Genomic DNA, 19,885 nt, shown 5'->3' with positions numbered 1-19,885 from the left:
GGACGATCTAGAACACCCAGCAAGGAGAGAGGTCAAGGACAATGTATTAGTCCCAGCAAGGAGAGAGACCACAGGCGATCTAGAACGCCCAGCAAGGAGAGAGACCACAGGCGATCTAGAAGCCCCAGTAAGGAGAGAGATCAGAGACTATCTAGAAGCCCTAGCAAGGAGAAAGGTGGCAGACGATCTAGAACCCCTAGCATGGAGAGAGGTGGCAGGCGATCCAGAACCCCCAGCGAGGAGAGAGAGCACAGCCGATCTGGAACCTCCAGCAAAGAAATAGATCACAGCCTATCTAGAACCTCCAGCCAGGAAAGAGATCATAGCCTAACCAGAATCCCCAGAAAAGAGAGAGATAGCAGCCGACCCAGAACCCCTAGAAAACAGAGAGGTCATAGTCAATGCAGAACCTTCAGAAAAGAGAGAGAGCACAACCAATCCAGAACATTCAGAAAAGAAAGAAATCAGAGACAATCTGGAACCCCCCGAGAGGAGAGAGCTCACAACCTATCTAGAACCTCCAGCAAGAGAGGTCATAGCCTATCTCAAACTTCTAGCGAGGAGAGAGAGCACAGCCGATCTCAAACCCCCAGTGAAGAGAGAGACCACAGCCGATCTAGAACCCTCAATAAGGAGAGCAATCCTAGTCAATCTACAGCCCCCAGAAGTCTCAGCCAGAAGGATTCCACCAGCAGGGTGCACAGTCCCAGCCAGAATGGAACACCTAGGAAGACAAGGAGACAGCCCCGCTCTAGATTTCTCAATGAAGCCCCAATTCCAAGCCAGGATGATACTCGAGGCAATACCACTATCTCTAAGGGTGCCTCACCTGGAGAGAGGTCCTCATCGTCTTCTTCCAAGCTGGCATAGCCCCCAGTCTCAGCTGGCTCACGGGTCTCTGTCATGGCCAGGGGAGGGAACAGGAGACAGGAGCAGAGCAGCAGCTAGGCAGTGTCCCTCCCCAGCCAGCTCTTCACAGTCACACCGGGGTCACAAGTTCTCCAATGCAGGATGTCGGCAGGTAGAGTGGGATGCTGCACGGGGCAACAAAAGGCCTGTGGTGACTTAAATAAATTTTTACATAGCATCTGCCTCCCCAGGCCCAGCTGTGTGCTCTGTGCTGAGGGAAAGGAAAAGGTCACCCCAGCTCTTCTATAGATCTTAATTTCCCCATCTGGGCAACAAAGCTCTTAGTGGCATGGGGAAGGGTAATATCCCAATATTTAGCAGCAGGTATCAGCATGAGCACCAATCAGAACTGAGTGGAACATGGTGGAACATGGTCCTATGCCAGGAATTCACCCTTTAGCTGCTGGTTTGTGAGAAACTCTGACACTAGGGGAGGGTCCAAAGCAGCAGCTGGGGGGAGGGGATTCCTTGATATAGTGGTGATTTATCAGTCAGTCTAGAAGGACTTCCATATTTAAATGAGTGGTATGACAGTACTAGTTTGTGTCAGCCCTACTCCTATCCTTGGCAAGGTAGTGTCTCAGTCTAAACCCCAAATCTGACATATTCTAGCTATGTAGCTTCAAGCAAAGGACTTAACTTTTCCAGCCTGTTTCCTTCTCAGTACAAAAGGGCTCCCAGGGCTTAACCTATGTAGTCCTTATAACTATGTTGAGAGATTATCACCTCCTTGGTCCAAGAGGAAACCGAGGCACAGAGAGAATTAACAAGTAGTTCAAGGTCACAACAACTAGTTGGTGGGTGAACTAGGATTTGGTGTTACCCTACCTCTAATAAAATGAACTCTAGACTGAAAAAACTTTCTGAAGATTCAATGGGCTCCTTCAATATAAGCTGCTGGTATGTGGCAGGTACTCCATCCACAATGGCTATTAATGCTCCCACCCATAATCCTTTCTATTAACCCCAGCCATTCCGGACTTCTTACCTCTCCCAGTGCTCACCAGTACTTTTCACATCTGTGGGTCTTAGCAAATCCTACTACTGCTGTCTGGAATGTCCTCCTCTCCCCTTGTCTGTCTGGAGAACCCCTACTTGCTCTCTAAAGTCCACCTCAAACACAAGAACCTCTGTACTTCTTCGAGCCCAAATACCATCTCCACCTCTGCCAAGAAGTCTTCTCTTTCTTCTCTCTCTTCACCGATACCTCCCTACACACACACACACACACACACACACACACACACACACAGCAATTCTTTTGTCTCCAATTGCACTCCTTGGCAGTAAACAGCCAGGAAGAGCAAGTTAGTCAAAGGGGTGGCAGCTACACCTCTTTATGCCAAGACTTGTACTGGGGTACACAATGGTGGAAAACATGCAATCCCTTCAAAGCCTCAAGTCAAATTTAATTCTAGGGACTAAAAAAAAAAGTGAAGCCTAGAGGAGGCTGGGGCATGAGGGTAGAGGGATGGGGGAGCTGGTAGCAATGGCAGGGGAGTTTCTAAAGACACATGGGTCTGAAAAAAAAAAGACACCTGGATCTGGGCTTTAAGAACAAGGAGATTCATAATTGTTAGAGGAGAGTTGTCATAATACCCTATTACTTGTAGGGTCCCATTTAATTTGGGATGTCTACTTTATGCCAGGATAAGTTTGCCAGATTTAGTAAATGTAAACAGATCATGCCTGGTTAAATTTTAATTTCAGATCAACAGAAAATTATTTAATATACATAGGTTCCATGCAATGTTTGGGATAAATATTTCTAAAAGGTTATTTATCTGAAACTCAAATTTAACTGGACGTTCCATATGTTACCTGGCAACCACACACTAGAGACAATCAGGACTTCCCACGAGATTACCAGGAGACATCGCTCACCAGTCCAGCCTACCTTCCCCCAAACTCACATCACACAGGGCCTTCCATAGTCAAGTGGAGACACTCTTTGGTGCACAAATCCCATTCCAGATGTCAAGTGGAGACATTCTTTGGTGCACAAATCCCATTCCCACAACGGGCCATACTGGCTTCCACAATTTAAAAGGACATAAATGAGGCTCCCTCACTACCACAAGGAAAACATTGCCTAGGCCCCACCAAATCCTGAACCTACAGCAACCAACTCCCAAGATGCCCTGCGTGAACATAACAGGCACTGGTTCCTACAATGCTAAGGCAAGGAGGCCAGAGCAAAACCTTATGCCAGACAATAAGGACTGGTCCCCACCATGCCCTGCGGCAATCTGTCCCAGGATGCGTCGGGCCTATAACAACCACCTTCCAAGGTGTTCTGCATCGAAGCATTCCGAGCTTCCAGGATGCTCAGCGGAAGGTGTGTGACAAAAGGGACTGGTTCCCCCACAAGGAGTTAGGATAATGCTTCCCAGAATGCACTAGGCCCATAACGACTAGCGGACCGCCTCCCACAATGCCTTAGGGCGGAGCGTCCCGTTTCCCCAGGATGCCCCAGGACTGCACCGAGTCGCGTTGGGGGAGAAAAGGGAGCCTAGGTCTCGCCCTCCGGCGACCACGGGCCAAGACGGCTGCCTGCTGGCCCCGGTGACGGGAGCCGTCACTCCCATCATGCAGCGGTGCCGTAGCGCCCGCTTCCCAGCATGCCCCGCGCACCCCTATCCCGGACACTCACCGGCGCTAGCTGGCCCCGCTCTGGCTCGGCGGCGGCGGCTGCACGCCTGGGCTCTGCGCCTGCGCTGCAAGTCGGGTAGGAGGGAGTGCAAAGCGGCGTGGAGAGCCTAGGGCGCTTGCGCGGCGAGATGAACCATTCCCGTCGCACAGTGGGAAGAGGGGCTCTCGGAGTCGGGCCATCGACGAGGCCCGCGCAGGGGGTTGCGGGGTTTGCCCCTCGCTGTCCGGGTTTACTTGGTACAGTCCGCGGCAAAACGGAACAAGAAACTGCAAGGCTTGCGCGTGCGTGAGCGAGCGAGAAAGCGCCTTCTAGAAAATGGGATGAGCTAGGGGTTGGGAGCACCAGCTAGGCCTGGATCCTGTGCCTGAGGCTTGCTTATTTGCATAATCTTAGTGAGGGACAATAGGAGCCCTACGGCGCTGACGGGATTATTTGCATATTCTCCGCAGAGGCCGTACTCCAGAACGCCCCGTGATTAGCATATGGGGGGCGCTTCTGAACAAGGCGCATGCGCTGAGGGATTGCGGCTAGCGCTGAGCGGGTGGCCTTTTAATTGGCATCAGTTTGCACCCGGAGAGGGGGCTCAAGGGCCAAGACACTTACTAACCCTCACAAGCCCTCCCCCCACCCCCAGCGTAAATATTTACTGCTCTCTTGTGTGCCAATCCTTGTGCTGGTGGGCACTGTGGTTTCCGCTGTAGACAAGACACACCTGGCTTCTACCTTCATGGCACCCCAAAGGAAGGAGAGCCGCAAGTCAGACCCACAACCCAGAGTAGTCAGACTTGGGATGAGTGGAGTATAGGAAACTGTGGGAGCCAAAGGAGATGCCTGCCCCAGCATGGAAAGGCTTCCAAGAGGTAGTGAACTTTAAGCCAAGGATGAATAGAAGCCAATTAGAATAGGAGTTTTTCTGGCAGAGGGAACAGCAAAGGTAGAAGCCTACAGGCAAAAAGTAGTGCAGGATTTAAGAAAGTGATAGCAGCCAGGTATGTCTGAAACACAGAATTAAGAGAAGGGAAGGGCTCTTACAGCTGAAGTTAAGAGCTTAGACCATGCTGACGGTATCGGAAGCTGTTGCAGGGTTCCGGTCTTCCTGGAATTGACTCTGATTCCAGCTCTCCAGTGAGCTCCCATTACACTTAGAAAAAATCCGAACTCTATCATGGCTGAGGGGCTGTACACGTGATCTTTTCCTACTTGTCTCTGACTTCACTCTCCTCTATCCACTCCACAGTCTAGCTCCACTTCCCCTCAAACACTGTAATCTCTTTACCACCTCAGGCCTTTCCCCTCACTATTCTCTTTGCCTGAAAATGCTTTTCCCTCTGATCTTTGAATAGCTGGTCTTAATGCTCATCATTCATTTCTTGGCACAGGTGCCAATCAGGCTCTCCTTGATCTTTCAAAGATGGCACCTCCAGATTTGCTTTAGAAAAGTGAGTAGGGTGGGGCGCCTGGGTGGCTCAGTGGGTTGGGCCGCTGCCTTCGGCTCAGGTCATGATCTCAGGGTCTTGGGATCGAGTCCCGCGGCGAGCTCTCTGCTCAGCAGGGAGCCTGCTTCCTCCCCTCTCTCTCTCTGCCTGCCTCTCTGCCTACTTGTGATCTGTCTCTGTCAAATAAATAAATAAATAAAATCTTAAAAAAAAAGAAAAGAAAAGAAAAGAAAAGTGAGTAGGGTTGTGGATAAAATAGGTTTGGCCATGAGTCAGTAGTTATGGAACCTGGGGTGAAGGGTGCATGGGACTTCGTTTGTCCTGTCTACTTCTGCAGTTCAAGTCTTCCATAATAAGTTAATAATACCCCACATCCCCTTACACTGAGTTTTATCTTAAGGGTAATTATGGCATCTGAAATTTAGGGTTGTTTTTTTGCTTTCTTGCTCAGTCTGTTTTCCTCATGGAAGCTTTGAGAGGGTTATGCCTATTTTGTTCACCATGGCATCTCCACATCTTTGAGCAGCACTTGGCACAAAGTAAGGGGTCAATATATTTTTTAGTCTAAAATTAGAATCACTCATTTAAAATTTAGTTGAATGAGTGAGGGGTCAGAAATGCCAGGCTAAAGGGGTTTGACTTGACCTAGAGGTGAAGGGTTTTGAGCAGAGCAGGGACAGGTGTTGCCAGGGTGAGATGTGAGTCATTAAAGGAGGCTGACATCAGGGGTAGGGGTAAGCCAGGGTAAGGATCCAAGCCATTGGATCTACTACTGAAGAGACAGGACTCAGTGACCTTTGGCTGATGGAGTGGCCAGGGGAAAAAAAGACAAAAAAAAACAAAAAACAAAAAACAGATTTCTTGGAAAAGGGGAGGTGCCCTCCTTACCTCCCTCATACAGTGAGGTAAGGACCCTCTCCTGTCTTGAACCATCCACCAGTAACCATCTTACTCTTCTCCCTCCTCCCTCCCTTAGTCCAGTTCCCCTCCCAACATAGTACAGCTCTGGGCAGAGGGACAGACACACAGCCACCTGACACTTGTTCTCTCCTCAGTTTAATGGTGGTTAGTGGGATTGCCAAACCCCCTCCCTGTTCCCCTCCCCGTACAAAATGTGTTTTGTTTTTGTTTTTGTTTTTTTTACAAGAAAAAGGGGGCAAAAGCCAGGAATGAGGGGAGGGGGGTGCAATCTGATATTTTCATACAGATTTTTACTTTTTTTTTTTAATATATTATATATAAAACCATAGAGACCAACGCACCCCCTCCCCAAACTCCTTTCCCTCTCCCTGGAGGGCCTGGAGGAGAGACAGGGAAGGCCCCCCCAAGGAGTGGGTGGACAGAGAGACAAATATGGATAGGACAGATAGGGGGGAAGGAGGTGGAGGGAAGGGGAGCCCAGGAACCTGGGGATTGGAGAAAAGGGTTGGGGCTGTCTCCCTCATCGCCCCCATCAAAGTTATGACACAAAGACACAGAATCCCTGTTTCCATGCCCTCCCCCCACCCTTACCCCCACCGTGCAAACATGGCTTTGCAAAGAGGTGCCCAGAGCTCTGTGGAACTCCTTACAATGGCTGGCATGGGGTCTGGGACCCCCAAAGAAATCTGTGTTCCCCTTCCCTGCCCACCCCACCCTTCCCAGAATCTGACCCCCTACCCACAAGACCTGGTTCTGCAGCCTAGGGGCCCTGGCCTTCCCCCAGTTATCTTTCCCCAACCCAAACCCTACCGCCCTCCCTGGACTTGGGGGGTCTGGACCTTTGGCCCCTGCCCCCTGGGGGCCCCAGACTTCTGGGCCCTTGCTTCTGGCCCTTGCAGAGACTCGGGATCTGACACCCCCATCCCTGCCCAAGTGTCTGAGGTGTTAGTGGTGGGGGGAGAAGCCCACCATCCCAGACTCTGGTAAATGTCTTTGCAGCTGGCAGTGGGGTGGACCCCAGCCCAGGACCAGGCCCAGGCCTGGGTGGAGGTGGGGTCAGATGAAGAATTCTTCTTTCCTCTTGTGTCCATCGCTGCCATTGAGAAAGGCTTCTCTTGCTTCTCCCTGCTCATCCAGGCCACTGGCCTCGTGGGTCAGATAGGAGCCTGAGGGGTGAGAGACCCCCAGGCAGAGGCAACATATATGTGGACCCAGGAGTTGTACAGAAATACACAGGAAGAGGGAGACAGACAAGACATACCAGGCGAAGAAAGAGGGAGAAATGGAACATACAGGAAGAGAGCATCAAGTGCAGGGGATAGCAAAACAGGGGCAGAGAGAAAGAGGTAAAAGCAGAATTAGGAAGACTCCAAAAGTTCACAGAAAGACCACCCTTATCCATTCTCTTGGCGGTGTTCCCTTGCTCTGCTCCCAACGAATCCAACAATTAGGAAGATAAATTGTTTTATTCAAACCCACGGCCTTAATTCGCCTTCAACGGTTCACCCCTTTTAGAGTCGTGGCAGAAAGGTCCGCCCTTTTGGAATTTTGGCCCCAGGTGCCGGTGGATTTCGAACTCAGGGTCTGGGTTCCACCCCTGTATCCCCTTGGCTGTACACCCGCCCTCTTACCAATCCAGCCCTATGCCCCTCCCCCTCCCGATCCCACAACCAACGACACCCCTCGCTGAATTCAGACCCCGCCCCCACTCACCCTTCTGCCGTACTGAGCACCAGACCATGCCCACCAGCACACATATGATCAGAAACACCAGTAGCGCCAGGATGCCGCCCACAATGGCGTAGGGCACCGACGTCTGAGCCTCTACCACCGCACCTGGGTCTGCCAGAGAGACAGGGCGCAGGACCAGGTCATCGGAGGACGGTCCCAGCCCTGCCCCATCGCTGCTGATCTCTTGAACCAAACCACACAACTAACTGCGCTTGTATGTGCCACGCCCCTCAAATTACTGCCACTCCTGGCCCCTTGTCCCGGCTCCACTCTTTCCTGATGCTCCACTTCCACAAAGAATGCGTGCGGGTTGGTTTGTACACTGCCCGACTGACCGAGCCCTTGAGACCTTTTGCCAATACCATCCCACTATTCCTCCCTCCACCCCACTCCCCAAAGAACAGAAACAGGAAATCCCATTTCTTTCAGCTCCTGGGACTCACAGAACCTCAGGTCCAAATCCCTTCCCATCTTGTCTAAAGCGCTCCAGGTATTTAAAATGCTGCGCTAGGGCCCAACAACCTCCGAAATGCCTGTCCCACCGTCATAAGGGCTAAACACATAACACTTATTTTGTGCTCGGGGCCATTCCAACCGCCTTATATATTTAGCTCATATAATCTTCACAACCCTATGAGTTAGGTGCTATTGTTTATTTCCACTTAACCGGTGAGGAAACTAAGGCGCAAAGTTACCCGCAATAGGACACTGCGGAGCTCAGTGTGAAACCAGACGGTCAATCTGGCCGCAGAACTCCAGGAGTTCTGGTAGCCGTTGACCCCAAGGAATCACACTTTGCACAGGCCCCTTGAAAACCCCTCAGACAGTCCAAAGCAGCTTGCCCATTCCCAAGGCCCCGCCCCACCCGGGACGACCGGAGGCCTCCTCCGAGGCCCCGCCCCCTGGCCGGCCGCGGCCTGCCCTCACCGTAGACCACGAGTACATAGAGCGCCCTCGCGTGGCCGTGCTTGTTGGACGCCTCGCAAGTGTAGGTGCCATTATCTGCTGATACCAAGCCTGGCAGTGTTAGCGTCTCCCCGACGGCCTCGGCCCGCTCTGGCAAAGACTCATTCCCGCGGTTCCAGCGGATCTGGTTTGGCCTGGGCATGAGCAAAGTATAGTGAGAGTTACGGACACAGGTGCCAACATCCAGTTCTGACTTCTCAATAATCTAGATAAGTAGCATCTCCCAAATAACAGGGTCCTTACTAGACCTATCCTTCCAGTAAAACCTGCAGTCCCGGGCGCAACTCCCACCCAACACCAGTCTCAGGAACCCAGCCTCCCGCCCACTGCCTGTTCGACTGTCAGAATCCAGGAGCCCAGGGCCCCACAGCTTCCTTCCTCAAGATCCACAAGCCCAAACCCCCAGACTCCTCCTCCCGCAGGACACAGAAGTCCGGGCCCCAGGCCGCTCTGTTCGCTCAGTCCCCTCCCTCTTCCCCGAGACGCAGGCGTCCAGGTCCCCGATTTTCTGGTCAGGACCCAGGAGTCTCGGGTCCAGGAGCTTACCTAGGGTTCCCCGATACAGCACACGTTAGCACCAGCGTGTCTCCCTCCCTCACCACAGCTTGGGAGGCGTGGATCCGGGCCGTGGGGGAGTCTGTGGGCGTAAGTTAGATGGGAGAGTGCTGGTTCAGGTCATCACGCGGGGCTGGAAACCCTCCCGGGGGCAAGCGGCTGGCGTTGGGACCTTCTGGTCCCCCCCCCCCCCCCCCCAGCCCTGTCTCCGGTCCCGGCCCGCCAGGCACTTACACTGGACGTCCAGCACGTACTGCGTCTGCTTGCTGTGCCCGGAGGGCAGCGCCTGGTTCTGCGCCTCGCAGATGACGATGCCGCCGTCGTCCTTGCGGTCCACGCGAAACCGCACTGTGCTCGCCACGCTCCAGACCTTGCCATTTTCCTGGCCGCTGCTCACTCCTGCCAGGCGGGGCGGGGAAGCTGTCAGGCCAGGGTCGGGCTACGCCCGCCGAGGGGGTACCCACCCCGCCCACCAGCCCAAACCTAAGCGCGCAGTAAGCCAGGCTCCGCCACTTATCCGCCGGCCGCGCTCCCCGGCCTCCAAGCCTCGCCCCACCCCCCGAACCAAGCCCACCGTCCCAAAGCCGCGTCCCAGAACTTCTCTCTCTTTCACTCCCACGCCCTCTTCTCTACCAGTTCATTTCATCGCTGCACATCGAGCGGTCACTGTCTGTCCGCGCGCTCTTCTCCAAGCCCCGCCTCCTCTCGGTCCCACGCCCCCGCCGGCACCTCCCCTCCCGCCCCCGCACCCCAGGTGGTACCTTTCAGCTCCTTGCGGTCGCGGTACCAGCGCAGGACCGCTGCAGGGCGCGACCGCGGAACTAGGCAACTGAGCTCCACCTCGCCTCCCTCCACCGCCTGCTCCCGAACCTCCACCACGGGATTCTCTGGGGCCACTGCCGTAGGGAGGAAGAGGTAAGGGGGGCGGTCAGCGGAGGCATTAGGTGGACTCAAAGTAACACGGGTCCCGGGGGGCGGGGGGGGGGGGGGTCAAACCCAGGCTAGAGGCCAGGAAGACCCGCCGTGTTTACCGGGGCCAGGTGTCCAGGAGGTTAAAAAACAACCAGGTTAAAAAAATCAAGGCTCAGGATAAGAGAGAAGCAGAGGAAAAAGGAGAGGGGGGTTGAGGCTGAGGAGGGGAGGCGTTACCCAATACAGTGAGCGTGGCAATCTGGTGGTGGGTGTCCTCCGTGTAGAGCTGGCAGAAGTAGCCCCCCTCGTCTTCCAGGCGGGCATCTGAGAGCCGGATCCGCACGCGGCGTGGGGAGAACTCCTCAAGCTGGAAACGTTCGTCCTTCAGGGCTAGACAGAATGGAATAGGAAGGGATGAAGCTGGGGAATCCTGGCTTGAGGGGTCCCGCCCTTCCACCAGGAGCTTAAAGATCCCCGCTCTGCGTCCTTTCTCCAGCCAGCCATACCTGTGCATCTAAGGGGCCCACCTAGTTTTTCCCTTGGGGACCTAGAATGATGCAGGCCCTCCTGCCCACAGGACCAGGAGTCCAGACCCCTAGCTCCACAATGTCAGGACCCAAGAGTCCACACTCTCCACTCTGGCTCTGTCCTCTTTCAGGACACAGGGGTTGGGCCCCAGCCCTCCTCCTTCAAGACTCAAGATTCCCTACCCCAGCACTCACCGCGGGTGCCATTGAAGAAGAGGGTCTGCCGGGCTGGGTTCTGAATGACAACTATGGACCCATCGTACTGGTGAAGACGGCAGGTTATCTCCGCCACCCCTCCCTCCGCCACGGTCACATTCTCTGTCTGTACTTCCTGTCCAGCCCCTGGACCAGTAGACAGAGAACCTAGTTGAGGGCTGCAATTCAGTCTTTTCTCTCTCCCTCTGTTCCTCCCCCAGCCAAACCACCAATCTCTTTCTTTCCCCTCTCATTCAGTCCATCGCATCCTCCTCCATTTCCTGAGGGCTGGACTCTGGGAGATGGAGAAAATCCATCCAGAGGGGCTGCCTTCAAGATCCATTGGTATGTGTTCTAATGGGGACAGCATGGGGCACACCAGGAGCCCAGGGGAAGGGGAGAGACCAGGGCCACCTAGGGAGATGGGTGATCAAAGAAAGTTCTGGAAGGAAGCTCCACTGGACCCAGATCTTAGAGCGAGCAGATCACCAGGTGTGGGAAGCTGCCCATCTTCCACACCTGGGCACCCGTTGTAGTCTATCTGCAAAGACGGCCACAATTTCCTTCCCATCCCTGCACGTGTCCTTTTTAAGTTGACTTAGCTCCTCCTCTCATTCAGGGGACACTCTGGCCTTGTGAATCTGAGCAGGCCCTGTGACTTGCCATGGCCAACAGAATTTCCTAAAAGTGATACTGTTTAGAGTTCTGGAGCCCAGGCCTTGCCATTTCCATTCATGCCTTCTTGCTGTCCTGAGACCCTTGGGTGAAGACTCCCAGACCATCTTCCTTGACGGCAAGGGACCACGTGGAGAGAGAAGCCCAACCAGGAGCCAACACCACCTGCCAGTCATGTGAATGGGGCCATCCTGATCCCTCCAGCCCCAGGTGACTGCAGCCACCTGAGGGACTCCAGCTGAGACCAGAAGAACTCCCCAGCCAATTCAGTCCAAACCGCTGACTCCCAGAGTCATAAGCAAATAACATGACTCTTGTTGCAAACTACCACGTTCTAGAGGGTCTGTTACACTGCTAAAGTTAACTGGTACGACACACGATCAGGCTACATTTCCTACGATCCCTTGTACTCAGCTGGGGCCATGTGACTGGGTTCTGGCCAATGGGATGTAGGTGGAACAGAGAGACACCCCTTCCAGTCTAGCTCATATCACTAGAGATCCTTCTAGCTGGCTGAATGGAGAGGACCCCGAGGAGCCTTAGGAAGACAGGATCACAAGCTGGAAGGAGCCCAGGGCCCTGACTGACTGTCCCTTGCGACCTGCCTGCACAAGACTGTGACACGAATGAGAAATTCACTTTTTTGTTAAGCCGTTGAGATTTCAAGGCTCACGTTATTGCAGTTAACCTATCTGGATTAATCCATCAGAGGAACAAGGCAGGGGATTAGTAAGGGGGTATTTTCAGCAGGGGCACAGCCTAGAGTGGAGCTCAGAGCTGGGGTTCATCAGCGTCACCATCATCACTGTCACGGTCATCTTCAAAATAAAATAACCACATAGTGGTAGCTAGTGTTTATTAGGCACTTGTGTCAGGCTCTGCAGTAAGGGTATCAGCTGTACAATTTCCATCTCCTCACCATGATACCCGAATAAGCTGGGCACTATTATCAATCCCCAGGGTTTTTTAATTCCCATTTGAGAGATGAGAAAAACTGGTCTGGAGAGAGAAAATGACTTGCTCAAGGTAAGGTGCAGTGGGGGGTGGGGGGTGCAGAATCTGCATCTAGAACTCTCTCTTAATTCTATAGTTTGCTTCCACATCCCCTCCTGGCTATCTGGGTGGAAGGAACTGTGTGCAGCACTGGGGAGAGGTTCCGGGATGTGCTAGTGAGGGGCCATGAATGCCAAGCTAGGAGATGAGCTTTTATTCTGAAGGCTGGTGGAGGGAGGTTTTTAAACAGGAAAAGTGCCATAACCAGATTGGGTTATTTACCTTTAAATGTGGGATAACTACAGCTTCGTGTCTCTTATGGCCCATTCATTCAAGCGTTTCCTGAATGTAGGTAGGTGTTTAGGGGCTGGGTGCCCAGAGATGAGTCAGATGAGGACCCTGCCCTGGAAGGCCTTCCAGATTTACGGGGAGGTACACATAAATCAGTGTAATAGCCCATCAGAAACGTTATATTCCCTGTAACAGGGCTAGGTAACCTGACTGGGATGCTGAGGGGTAGAAAAGATAAATTCTGGAGGATGGAGGCAGAGACAGCTAGCTTTCTAGCCAGGAGCCATAATTCCCTTTTCTTAGTAAAAGAACCTGAGTGTATTTATGGATGCCCTATGTCCAGCAGAAAAAATACTTCCCAGACTCCCTTGCAGCTAAGTGAGGCCATGTGATAAACTTTCATCCCGTTTGATAGAAGGAAAGCTAACTCCTCTGGTAATTCATGTGGTAATTTGGGGAGGACTTCCTAAACAAAGGGGATAAGTCAGTCTTCTTCTAGGTCACCTTTATGCTGCCTGGAACTAGGATGTGAGGCCTGGAGTTCTGGCAGCCATTTTGACAAGAGGACAAGGGCAGTAGGGAGGTGGAACTAAGAGCCCCAAGGTGCCTGAATCTCTGGTGATGATGTGGAGCTGGCTGTCTACTTTTGGACTTAGCTGAGGTTTGAATATCATGCTTTGTGTATATAAGCCACTATTAGGGGTTAATTTAGCACCTCCTGGAACATCCAGCTTAATATGTCCAATCCTGGCCTTAAGTATTTTCCTCTCCATGTTTTCTCAATCTCCGTAAATATCACAACCTCCAACCAGTTGCTCAGGCCTAAAAACCTTTCCCTCACTCTGACATCCATTCCATCAGCAAGATCTATCCATCTACCTCTAAAACACCCAAAGCAATTCACTTTTTTTTTTTTTTTTTTAACCTCCTCTACCACCACCCTAGTCCGATGACACCATCTCTTACCTTGACCTTCAAGAGTTTACTCCCCGGGCTCCCTGCTTTCATGCCTGCCTCCCCTCAGGCCATTCTCCACACAGCAGCCAAATGGATTTTTCAAGAAGGTAAATCAGATCAAGTCATCTCTCTGCTTAAGATGCTCTGAAGGCTGCCCATGACATTGAGAATAAAATCTGGCCTCCTTCCCTGGGCCTTCAAGGTGCTGTGTGGCCTGGCCCCTCCCTGACGGCAGTTCCAGCCACCCTCCCGCTACTCCCTTCATTCCAGGCTCATTGGCCTCCAAGTTCCTCAGACTCACCGAGCATGATGCCACCTCAGGGCCCTTACACTTCCCTTGGCCTGCAGTTCTTTGCCCTTGATCTTCCCACAACTGCCTCCCTCATGCTCTCATCAGGTCTCTGCTCACTCGCATCCACACCTCCTCAGGGAGTCCTCCACTCACACCTGGTCCCTCTGCCCCCAGAACACTTTCTCTGCCATGCCATTTGTACTATTTCTTCTATGGAGATCTCCCTGAAGTTATTTTGTTAGTTTGCTTACTTGGTGATTGTATTTGTCCCCCATCACTAGAATACACACCCCACGAAGGCAGGGGTGTCATCCACTGGTTTTGCTGCTGCACCCCTAGTGCCTCAAAGTGTGCCTGAAACTCGGTCCATGTCTGGGAGACGGAGGAATGAACAGCTTATGTCAGACAGGATTTCACTTCTGCCTCCTGATGACTTTGAGACGTCGTCATTCTCCTCCTAAACACCTGGGTTGATCCCAGCTGGACCACTGGCCATCTTTGTGACCCTGGGCAAGTGGTGTGACTTTTTTGATGCCAGGGCCTGGAGCCTGGGGAGCCCTTCCTGCAAAGCTCCTGTTATTACAAGTCCAGAAACATACCCATGCACAGGAAAACTGGCTTGCCTGCACATTCTGGTGCCTAAACAAACAAACAAAAAAAACACCACAAAAAACCAACAACAAACAAACAACCATCTTAAAGCCTATCCATAGATCCTGGACCTCAGGGCTAGCCCAGTGCTAGCCCCCCATTTTACAGATGTGGAGAATGAGGCTCAGGGGTCCCAGGCAAGACAGTGGCAGAAACTCAACATCTCTTGGGAGCCATCAGGAACTCTACATCTGTCCCCCCCTCAATTATTCCTCTGCTCTCTGCTTGCCGGTGCACATGGAGTGAGGGTGGGGGGCTTTTGTCTTGTTCCCTCCCCCTCCTGAGGAGTCAGTAACCAACAGTGTCCGTGCCTGGAATATTAATGTCCCAGGAGCTTTTGTTTCGGGGTTGGGGAGTTGGGGGGTGGTGAGGAGGGACTTTCTGGTCTGAGAGGGCGAAGCTTTTGGGACTGGGGCACTGGCCCTTTAAACGGTGTTGACAGCCTGGAGTCGTCATGGGGATGGTGCCTGGAAAAAGGGACTGGGAGGGCCTGGGAAAGAGTGGCCAAGCAGGTGATATGTAGAGACCCAGAATCCAGCTCTCTCTTCCCTTAGATCCGGGAATCCAACCTCCCACTGCCTCCTCCCGGGATCCAGGAGTCCAGGCTCCTAGCCTCCTTCTCCAGTCAGGATCCAGGAGTTTGGGTTCTTAGCCTCCTCTTCCTCCTGCAACCCTAGAAATCCTGAGTCCCAATCTTCTCCCCCTTCAAACCCAGGAGTCTGGGCTTCCAGCCCCCTCCTCCTTCAGGACCCAGGAGCCAGGGGTCCAGAGTGCACAGCTGCTGGATGTTTCCACGGAGACTAAACGGGGTGGGGGGAGCACTTCCTGGGTCCTGAGTCAGCAAATACCCAAGGGAGTCTCAAGGTCATGGTTCCGGGAAGGTCACAGCCACCCCCTCTGTATCCGCTCCCCAGGGGGCTCATGGCTTCATGCCTCCTTCCCCCACTTCCTCCCCTAGGGAGGTGGTACATCCCTGCCTCCTGAATGAACCCCCCCTTAGCCCCCCATCAATGGCGGAGTCCAAACATCCTAGCACAAAGCGTCAATTCTTCCCCAGCTCAGCCTTGTGAAGGCGCCTGTATTCGCAGGACCTAGGCATCAGGGTCCCAGCCCCTCCTCCCTCAGAAACCTGGAGTGGGACCCCCAGCCCCTTCCTCTCCCAGGAGTCGTAGTCTGTACTTCTATTGCTAGGCGTATGGACCCTCAGGTCTCTTCTCTCCTCAGACCCAGGAGTCCAAGCCCCCAGCCCCCTACACACACACACACCCACACACACACACACACAAGTTCAGGACCCATTGCCTTCTACCTCAGACCCAGGAGTCTAAAACCCCAGTCCCTCCTCCCTTGGACCCAGGAGTCCTGGCCCCCAGCCTCCTCCTCTCCCAGAAACTTGACTCCTGGTCCACAGTCTTCAACCCTCAGAACCACAGTCCTGCCTTCCTCCCAGCCCCCTGTCCCTCTCCAAGGGGGACAAGGGACCAAGCTTCAGGTGGGGGCGTAGGGGTGAGTCAGCAGCCTCACACACAAAGTATCCCCTGTGGCCCCCCTCACGTTCCTGGGATATTCGGAACTCCCTAGATTCCGGGCCTCGGGCCCAGCCAGGGGGTGGGAGGTTCCCCCTGGGTGTGGGGTCATGGGGGAATTCCTGCTCCCTCTGGGAAGGGTGCAAGCCTGCACTGAGCCCTCACTGTCCTATCCTCCACCCCCAGTCCCCTCTATTCACCCCCTCCCAGGAGAGCCCAGGCTCTGTCCCTGCCCTCTTGCCCACTGAGAGCCTGCAGAGGAGCCTTGGGGCCGGGCTCCCAGAGGACCTAAGGGCCTGAGACAGGCTTGGGGTCCACACTGGCAGGAACCAGTGGGTGCTTGGTCTTGGTGCCACAGGCCATTGGGCACTGGCAAGTCTGACTGTCTCCAGGCACCCCCCCCACCTCCCCCACCCAGAGAGAGAAAGCTGCCTTTGTGTTCCCCAAGACGGGGACAGGCCAGGCTCGCACGACATTAACCCACCCCAGGCCCCAGCCCTGCTGTGTCTAAGGTCTTGGAATCCACTGCAGAACCTGACCCCTGCTCTGGGGACTCGGGCATCTGGCTCATGGGTGGGTGGGGGTCAGGAACAGAAACGTCCCAAGACCTGCACCCCAGGGTGACTCATACTGGATGGAAGGTCCCCCTGATCTCAGAGGGGCCGGTCAGAACTTTAGCAGGGAAAAGTGAATCACTTGGGAGGAAAACATTTGGGATCAACAAGCCCCCCCCCCCGCTTCTACAGAGCCCCCCTAACTCTTAACAGTCTCTCTGTCTTGTCTTTGTATCTGGATATCTGTTTTCTCTGCCCCTTTCAGTTCTATCTGATTCTGGGCCTGGGAATCTCTGGTTCTGCCTGCGTGCATCTGGGCGGCAACGCATCTCCCTGTTTCTCACTTCCTTTCGGCTGCCCGCCCTGGGCCCTTCCTTCCTTTGGCATAAATCTCATCATCCTTCTCCGGTGTTCTTGGCAGATGTGTAAGCCAGGAAAGACAGAATTCGTTTTTGAAAGGGCACAAAGGGACCCCATCTTCCAGCCCCATTCCTGCTGGCTGGCCAAGGAGAGAGAGGAAGGGGGGTGACAAAGAGGAAGATGAGGTGGGGACCATGGGCTACCCCCTCAGATCTGGTGGCCAAGGTCATTCAGAAATACCCAGTGAGAAGGAAAGCAGGCAGGGCCCTCTGACACCAGGTACTCTGGCTCCCTAGCGCATATGGTACAGAAGGGGAAAGTGAGGCTCAGGAAGGGACAGAGGCGAACATGAAATTACACCAGAGAGAGGCCGATCCCTTGGCTCCCCGTCCAGAGGGCTCCCCAGGATACCCAGCTCTCTCCCAACTTGTAAAGCCCTGTGCTGTTTAATTTAGAGAAAGTTTACCGAAGGGATTAGGGTGCCAGGACACAGTGACTTTAAAATGAGAACCAAGCCTATGGAGCTACCTTCCCAGGAATGCTGGAGAAAGGATCCCTGAACTGGGTAGGCCGTCATCTTGGTCCACCTCCTGATTCTGAGACTCCATCCCATGACAGTCTAAGCTGTCAAAATTCTAGATATCAGAGGCGTCAAGATTCAGTCGAGATCTCAGAATTTTAAAGATGTCAAGAGGCTAGAATCCTAACGCTATCAAGGTCCTAGGATTTTAAAGGTGTCAAGATTCTAAAGACTTTGGGATTCTAGGATCCTGAAGGTGTCAGTGTTTTAAGATACCCTCAGGTTCTTTGTTTACTGGACTCATTGGTTCTAGGATTCTAGGAATCTGGTTTTGGGGCCTAAAAAAGAAAGAGAGAAAAATAAAAACTGGATGGCAATGTGGTACCAAAGCACTCATCTGGGAAACTGTGGCGTGTCTGCTGCAAAGAGAGGAAGAAATGATGAAAGTTTCAAGCAGTGGCAGAAGACTGTAGAATAAAGCAAGGGGCGGCAAAAGAAGTCAGCTTTGCCCCTCACCTGGTCTTGAGGAGAGGAAAGCTCTGCCTCAAACTCTGCAGGGGTGGGGCGAGGTGAGGTGGGGGGGCTGTTGTAACAGCAACCCAACTTGCTAGAAACCCCTTGGGAGGTCTGAGCTGGAGTTCCCTTTCAGGTCACTGAGTTCAACATCCTCACTTTACAGAAAGGGGTACTGAGGCCCAAAGAGCGGAGGGTGCTCAACAGCCCCCGCTGGGGTGAATGGCAGCAGGCGGGATTTAAATAAACTCAGCCCCCCAGCCCTGTGCCATCTGGCTACCCGCCTCTCCCAAATCTCTACACGGCTTCCTGCCCTTCCCGCTTCCCGGTGCTGCTCTGGTGCTGCATTCCCCCTAAGAGCGGCCTTCCCCACCAGGGAGTTGGTGGGGGGGCCTGTGGTAGGATCGAGGCACACACGCACTGTGGGAGTGTGAGTGTGTGGGTGACGTTTCCTGACCTTGTCCCCAGCCTCAGGGTCACCCTCTCTTGGAGGTCCCCGGTTTTTCACAGAGTGTGATGAGGATATGTGGACAGCTCCCTGCCTGTCCTGGAGGGGTCTTCTCTAGAAGTTATGGCCTGGGTGTGTGAATGGTTGGGGATGGGCAGCGTTTGGGAGGCAATTGCTGAATCCACGTGTGTGCCCACATGCCAAGGTTCCTCACACACTTCCCCACACACATACATACACACACATTTCCCTCCAAGGCCCTTCAGGGTGCCGTGTCTGACTCAATTCCTCTCCAGGGGGACAGAGGGATAAAGGGATGGAAAAATGAAGGATGGAGATGGGGGAGGTTGTAAGGGTAGAGAGGGGAGGCAGAGAGACAGGGGACAGGGACACCCTGGGACAGGGATGGGGGTGGGGGGTTGGGGGGTGGGGTGGGAGGAGGATAGATGGTGGGGGGAATGAGGAAGAGAGGTGACAGAGGGGGCTAAAGAAACAGGCAGGAAAGACAGGGGATAGAGACAAGGGGATGGGACAGATGAGGGACAGAGAAACAAGGGTGACAGTGAGACAGGGACAGAGGGAGAATGGGGGCAGAGCGAGAGGGCAGAAATATAGAGGGGCAGAGAAGAGGGAATAGAGATGATGATGGGGGGACAGAGTGACCCAGTAAAAAGGGACAGAGACCAAGGGACAGAGGTGGGGGACAAAGACAGGATGGAGAGGTGGGGGACACGGAGGCAAGGAGAAAGGGGGACAGTCAGGGGGACAGGACTTCCAGACTGAGGGACAGAGGACAAGGGTGGGGGACAAGGAGAGAGACTAAGGGACTCAGAGACAGGCGGACAGAGGGACGCAGAGACCGGACAGAAGGACAGCGGGACCGGCCCGGAGAAGGCGGGCTTGCGTGTGTGTGGGGGGGGGGGGGGGGGGGCGCCGGCCCTTTGTCCCCGCCGGGGGGGGGGCCTGGGCGGGGGGGGGGGGCTGCGGCACAGCGGCCGGGGCCCGCGTCCCCCTCCCCCGCTCGCGTCTCCCAGCTCCCGGCTCCCGGCCCGCGCTGCGCTTTGTCCCGGGGAGGGGGCCCGGCCCGGCCCCGCGCGCATTGTTCGGCCTCTGCGGCCCCGCGGCAGCCGGGCTGTCACCGCAGCGCGCCCCCCGCCCCGACCCGGCCAGCCGACCCTGGCCCTCGACCCTACCTGGCCCCGCCGCGGCCGCCCACAGCAGCAGCAGCGGCCACTGGAAGCGCCGGGCCCGGCCCATGGTGCCGCCGCCACCGCCGCCGCCGCCGCCGCCGCTCGCTCCC

The 19,885-nt window shown here is 54.3% G+C and overlaps 3 protein-coding genes and 1 long non-coding RNA gene across 4 annotated transcripts in view; 2 read left to right on the top strand and 2 right to left on the bottom strand.

The window, feature by feature from the left end:
• Positions 1-870, top strand: part of SRRM5 (serine/arginine repetitive matrix 5) — a 2,655-nt gene extending 1,785 nt beyond the window's left edge. Inside the window, 1 exon segment of the mRNA XM_059382589.1 lies at positions 1-870. This exon segment is cut by the window's left edge and continues 12 nt beyond it. Coding sequence (XP_059238572.1) covers positions 1-870 — 870 coding nt within the window.
• ZNF428 (zinc finger protein 428) overlaps positions 1-913 on the bottom strand; it is a 6,156-nt gene extending 5,243 nt beyond the window's left edge. The window contains exon 1 of the mRNA XM_059382597.1: positions 830-913. Within this exon, the coding sequence (XP_059238580.1) occupies positions 830-905 (76 nt within the window). The 5' untranslated portion in view covers positions 906-913. The remainder of the gene's footprint in view (positions 1-829) is intronic.
• Positions 914-6,037: 5,124 nt separating this feature from the next.
• Positions 6,038-19,885, bottom strand: CADM4 (cell adhesion molecule 4). Its single transcript, XM_059382099.1, has 9 exons — positions 19,779-19,885; positions 10,806-10,952; positions 10,321-10,473; positions 9,933-10,067; positions 9,406-9,570; positions 9,163-9,253; positions 8,578-8,750; positions 7,633-7,761; positions 6,038-7,085 (listed from the first exon to the last, which is right to left on the bottom strand). Exons 1-9 carry the CDS (start codon positions 19,840-19,842, stop codon positions 6,976-6,978), a joined length of 1,167 nt encoding a protein of 388 aa, XP_059238082.1. The 5' UTR covers positions 19,843-19,885; the 3' UTR covers positions 6,038-6,975.
• Positions 10,005-11,778, top strand: LOC132005223 (uncharacterized). Its single transcript, XR_009400766.1, has 3 exons — positions 10,005-10,086; positions 11,064-11,150; positions 11,425-11,778. It is a non-coding gene; the product is annotated as an uncharacterized LOC132005223 (long non-coding RNA).

Source organism: Mustela nigripes, chromosome 17, assembly GCF_022355385.1.
Source record: "Mustela nigripes isolate SB6536 chromosome 17, MUSNIG.SB6536, whole genome shotgun sequence".
NCBI lineage: Eukaryota > Metazoa > Chordata > Mammalia > Carnivora > Mustelidae > Mustela > Mustela nigripes.
Note: the sequence above shows the minus strand (reverse complement) of the source record. Positions and strands in the feature narration are given on the sequence as shown.

Excerpts from the sequence above, each read along its gene's own strand:
- CADM4 (XM_059382099.1), bottom strand. The coding sequence starts at position 19,842 with ATGGGCCGGGCCCGGCGCTTCCAGTGGCCGCTGCTGCTGCTGTGGGCG. Across the intron at positions 10,474-10,805 it reads CTTCTTCAATGGCACCCGCG|CCCTGAAGGACGAACGTTTC; the intron begins GTGAGTGCTGGG and ends CATTCTGTCTAG. Across the intron at positions 7,762-8,577 it reads CTATGTACTCGTGGTCTACG|ACCCAGGTGCGGTGGTAGAG; the intron begins GTGAGGGCAGGC and ends TCTCTCTGGCAG.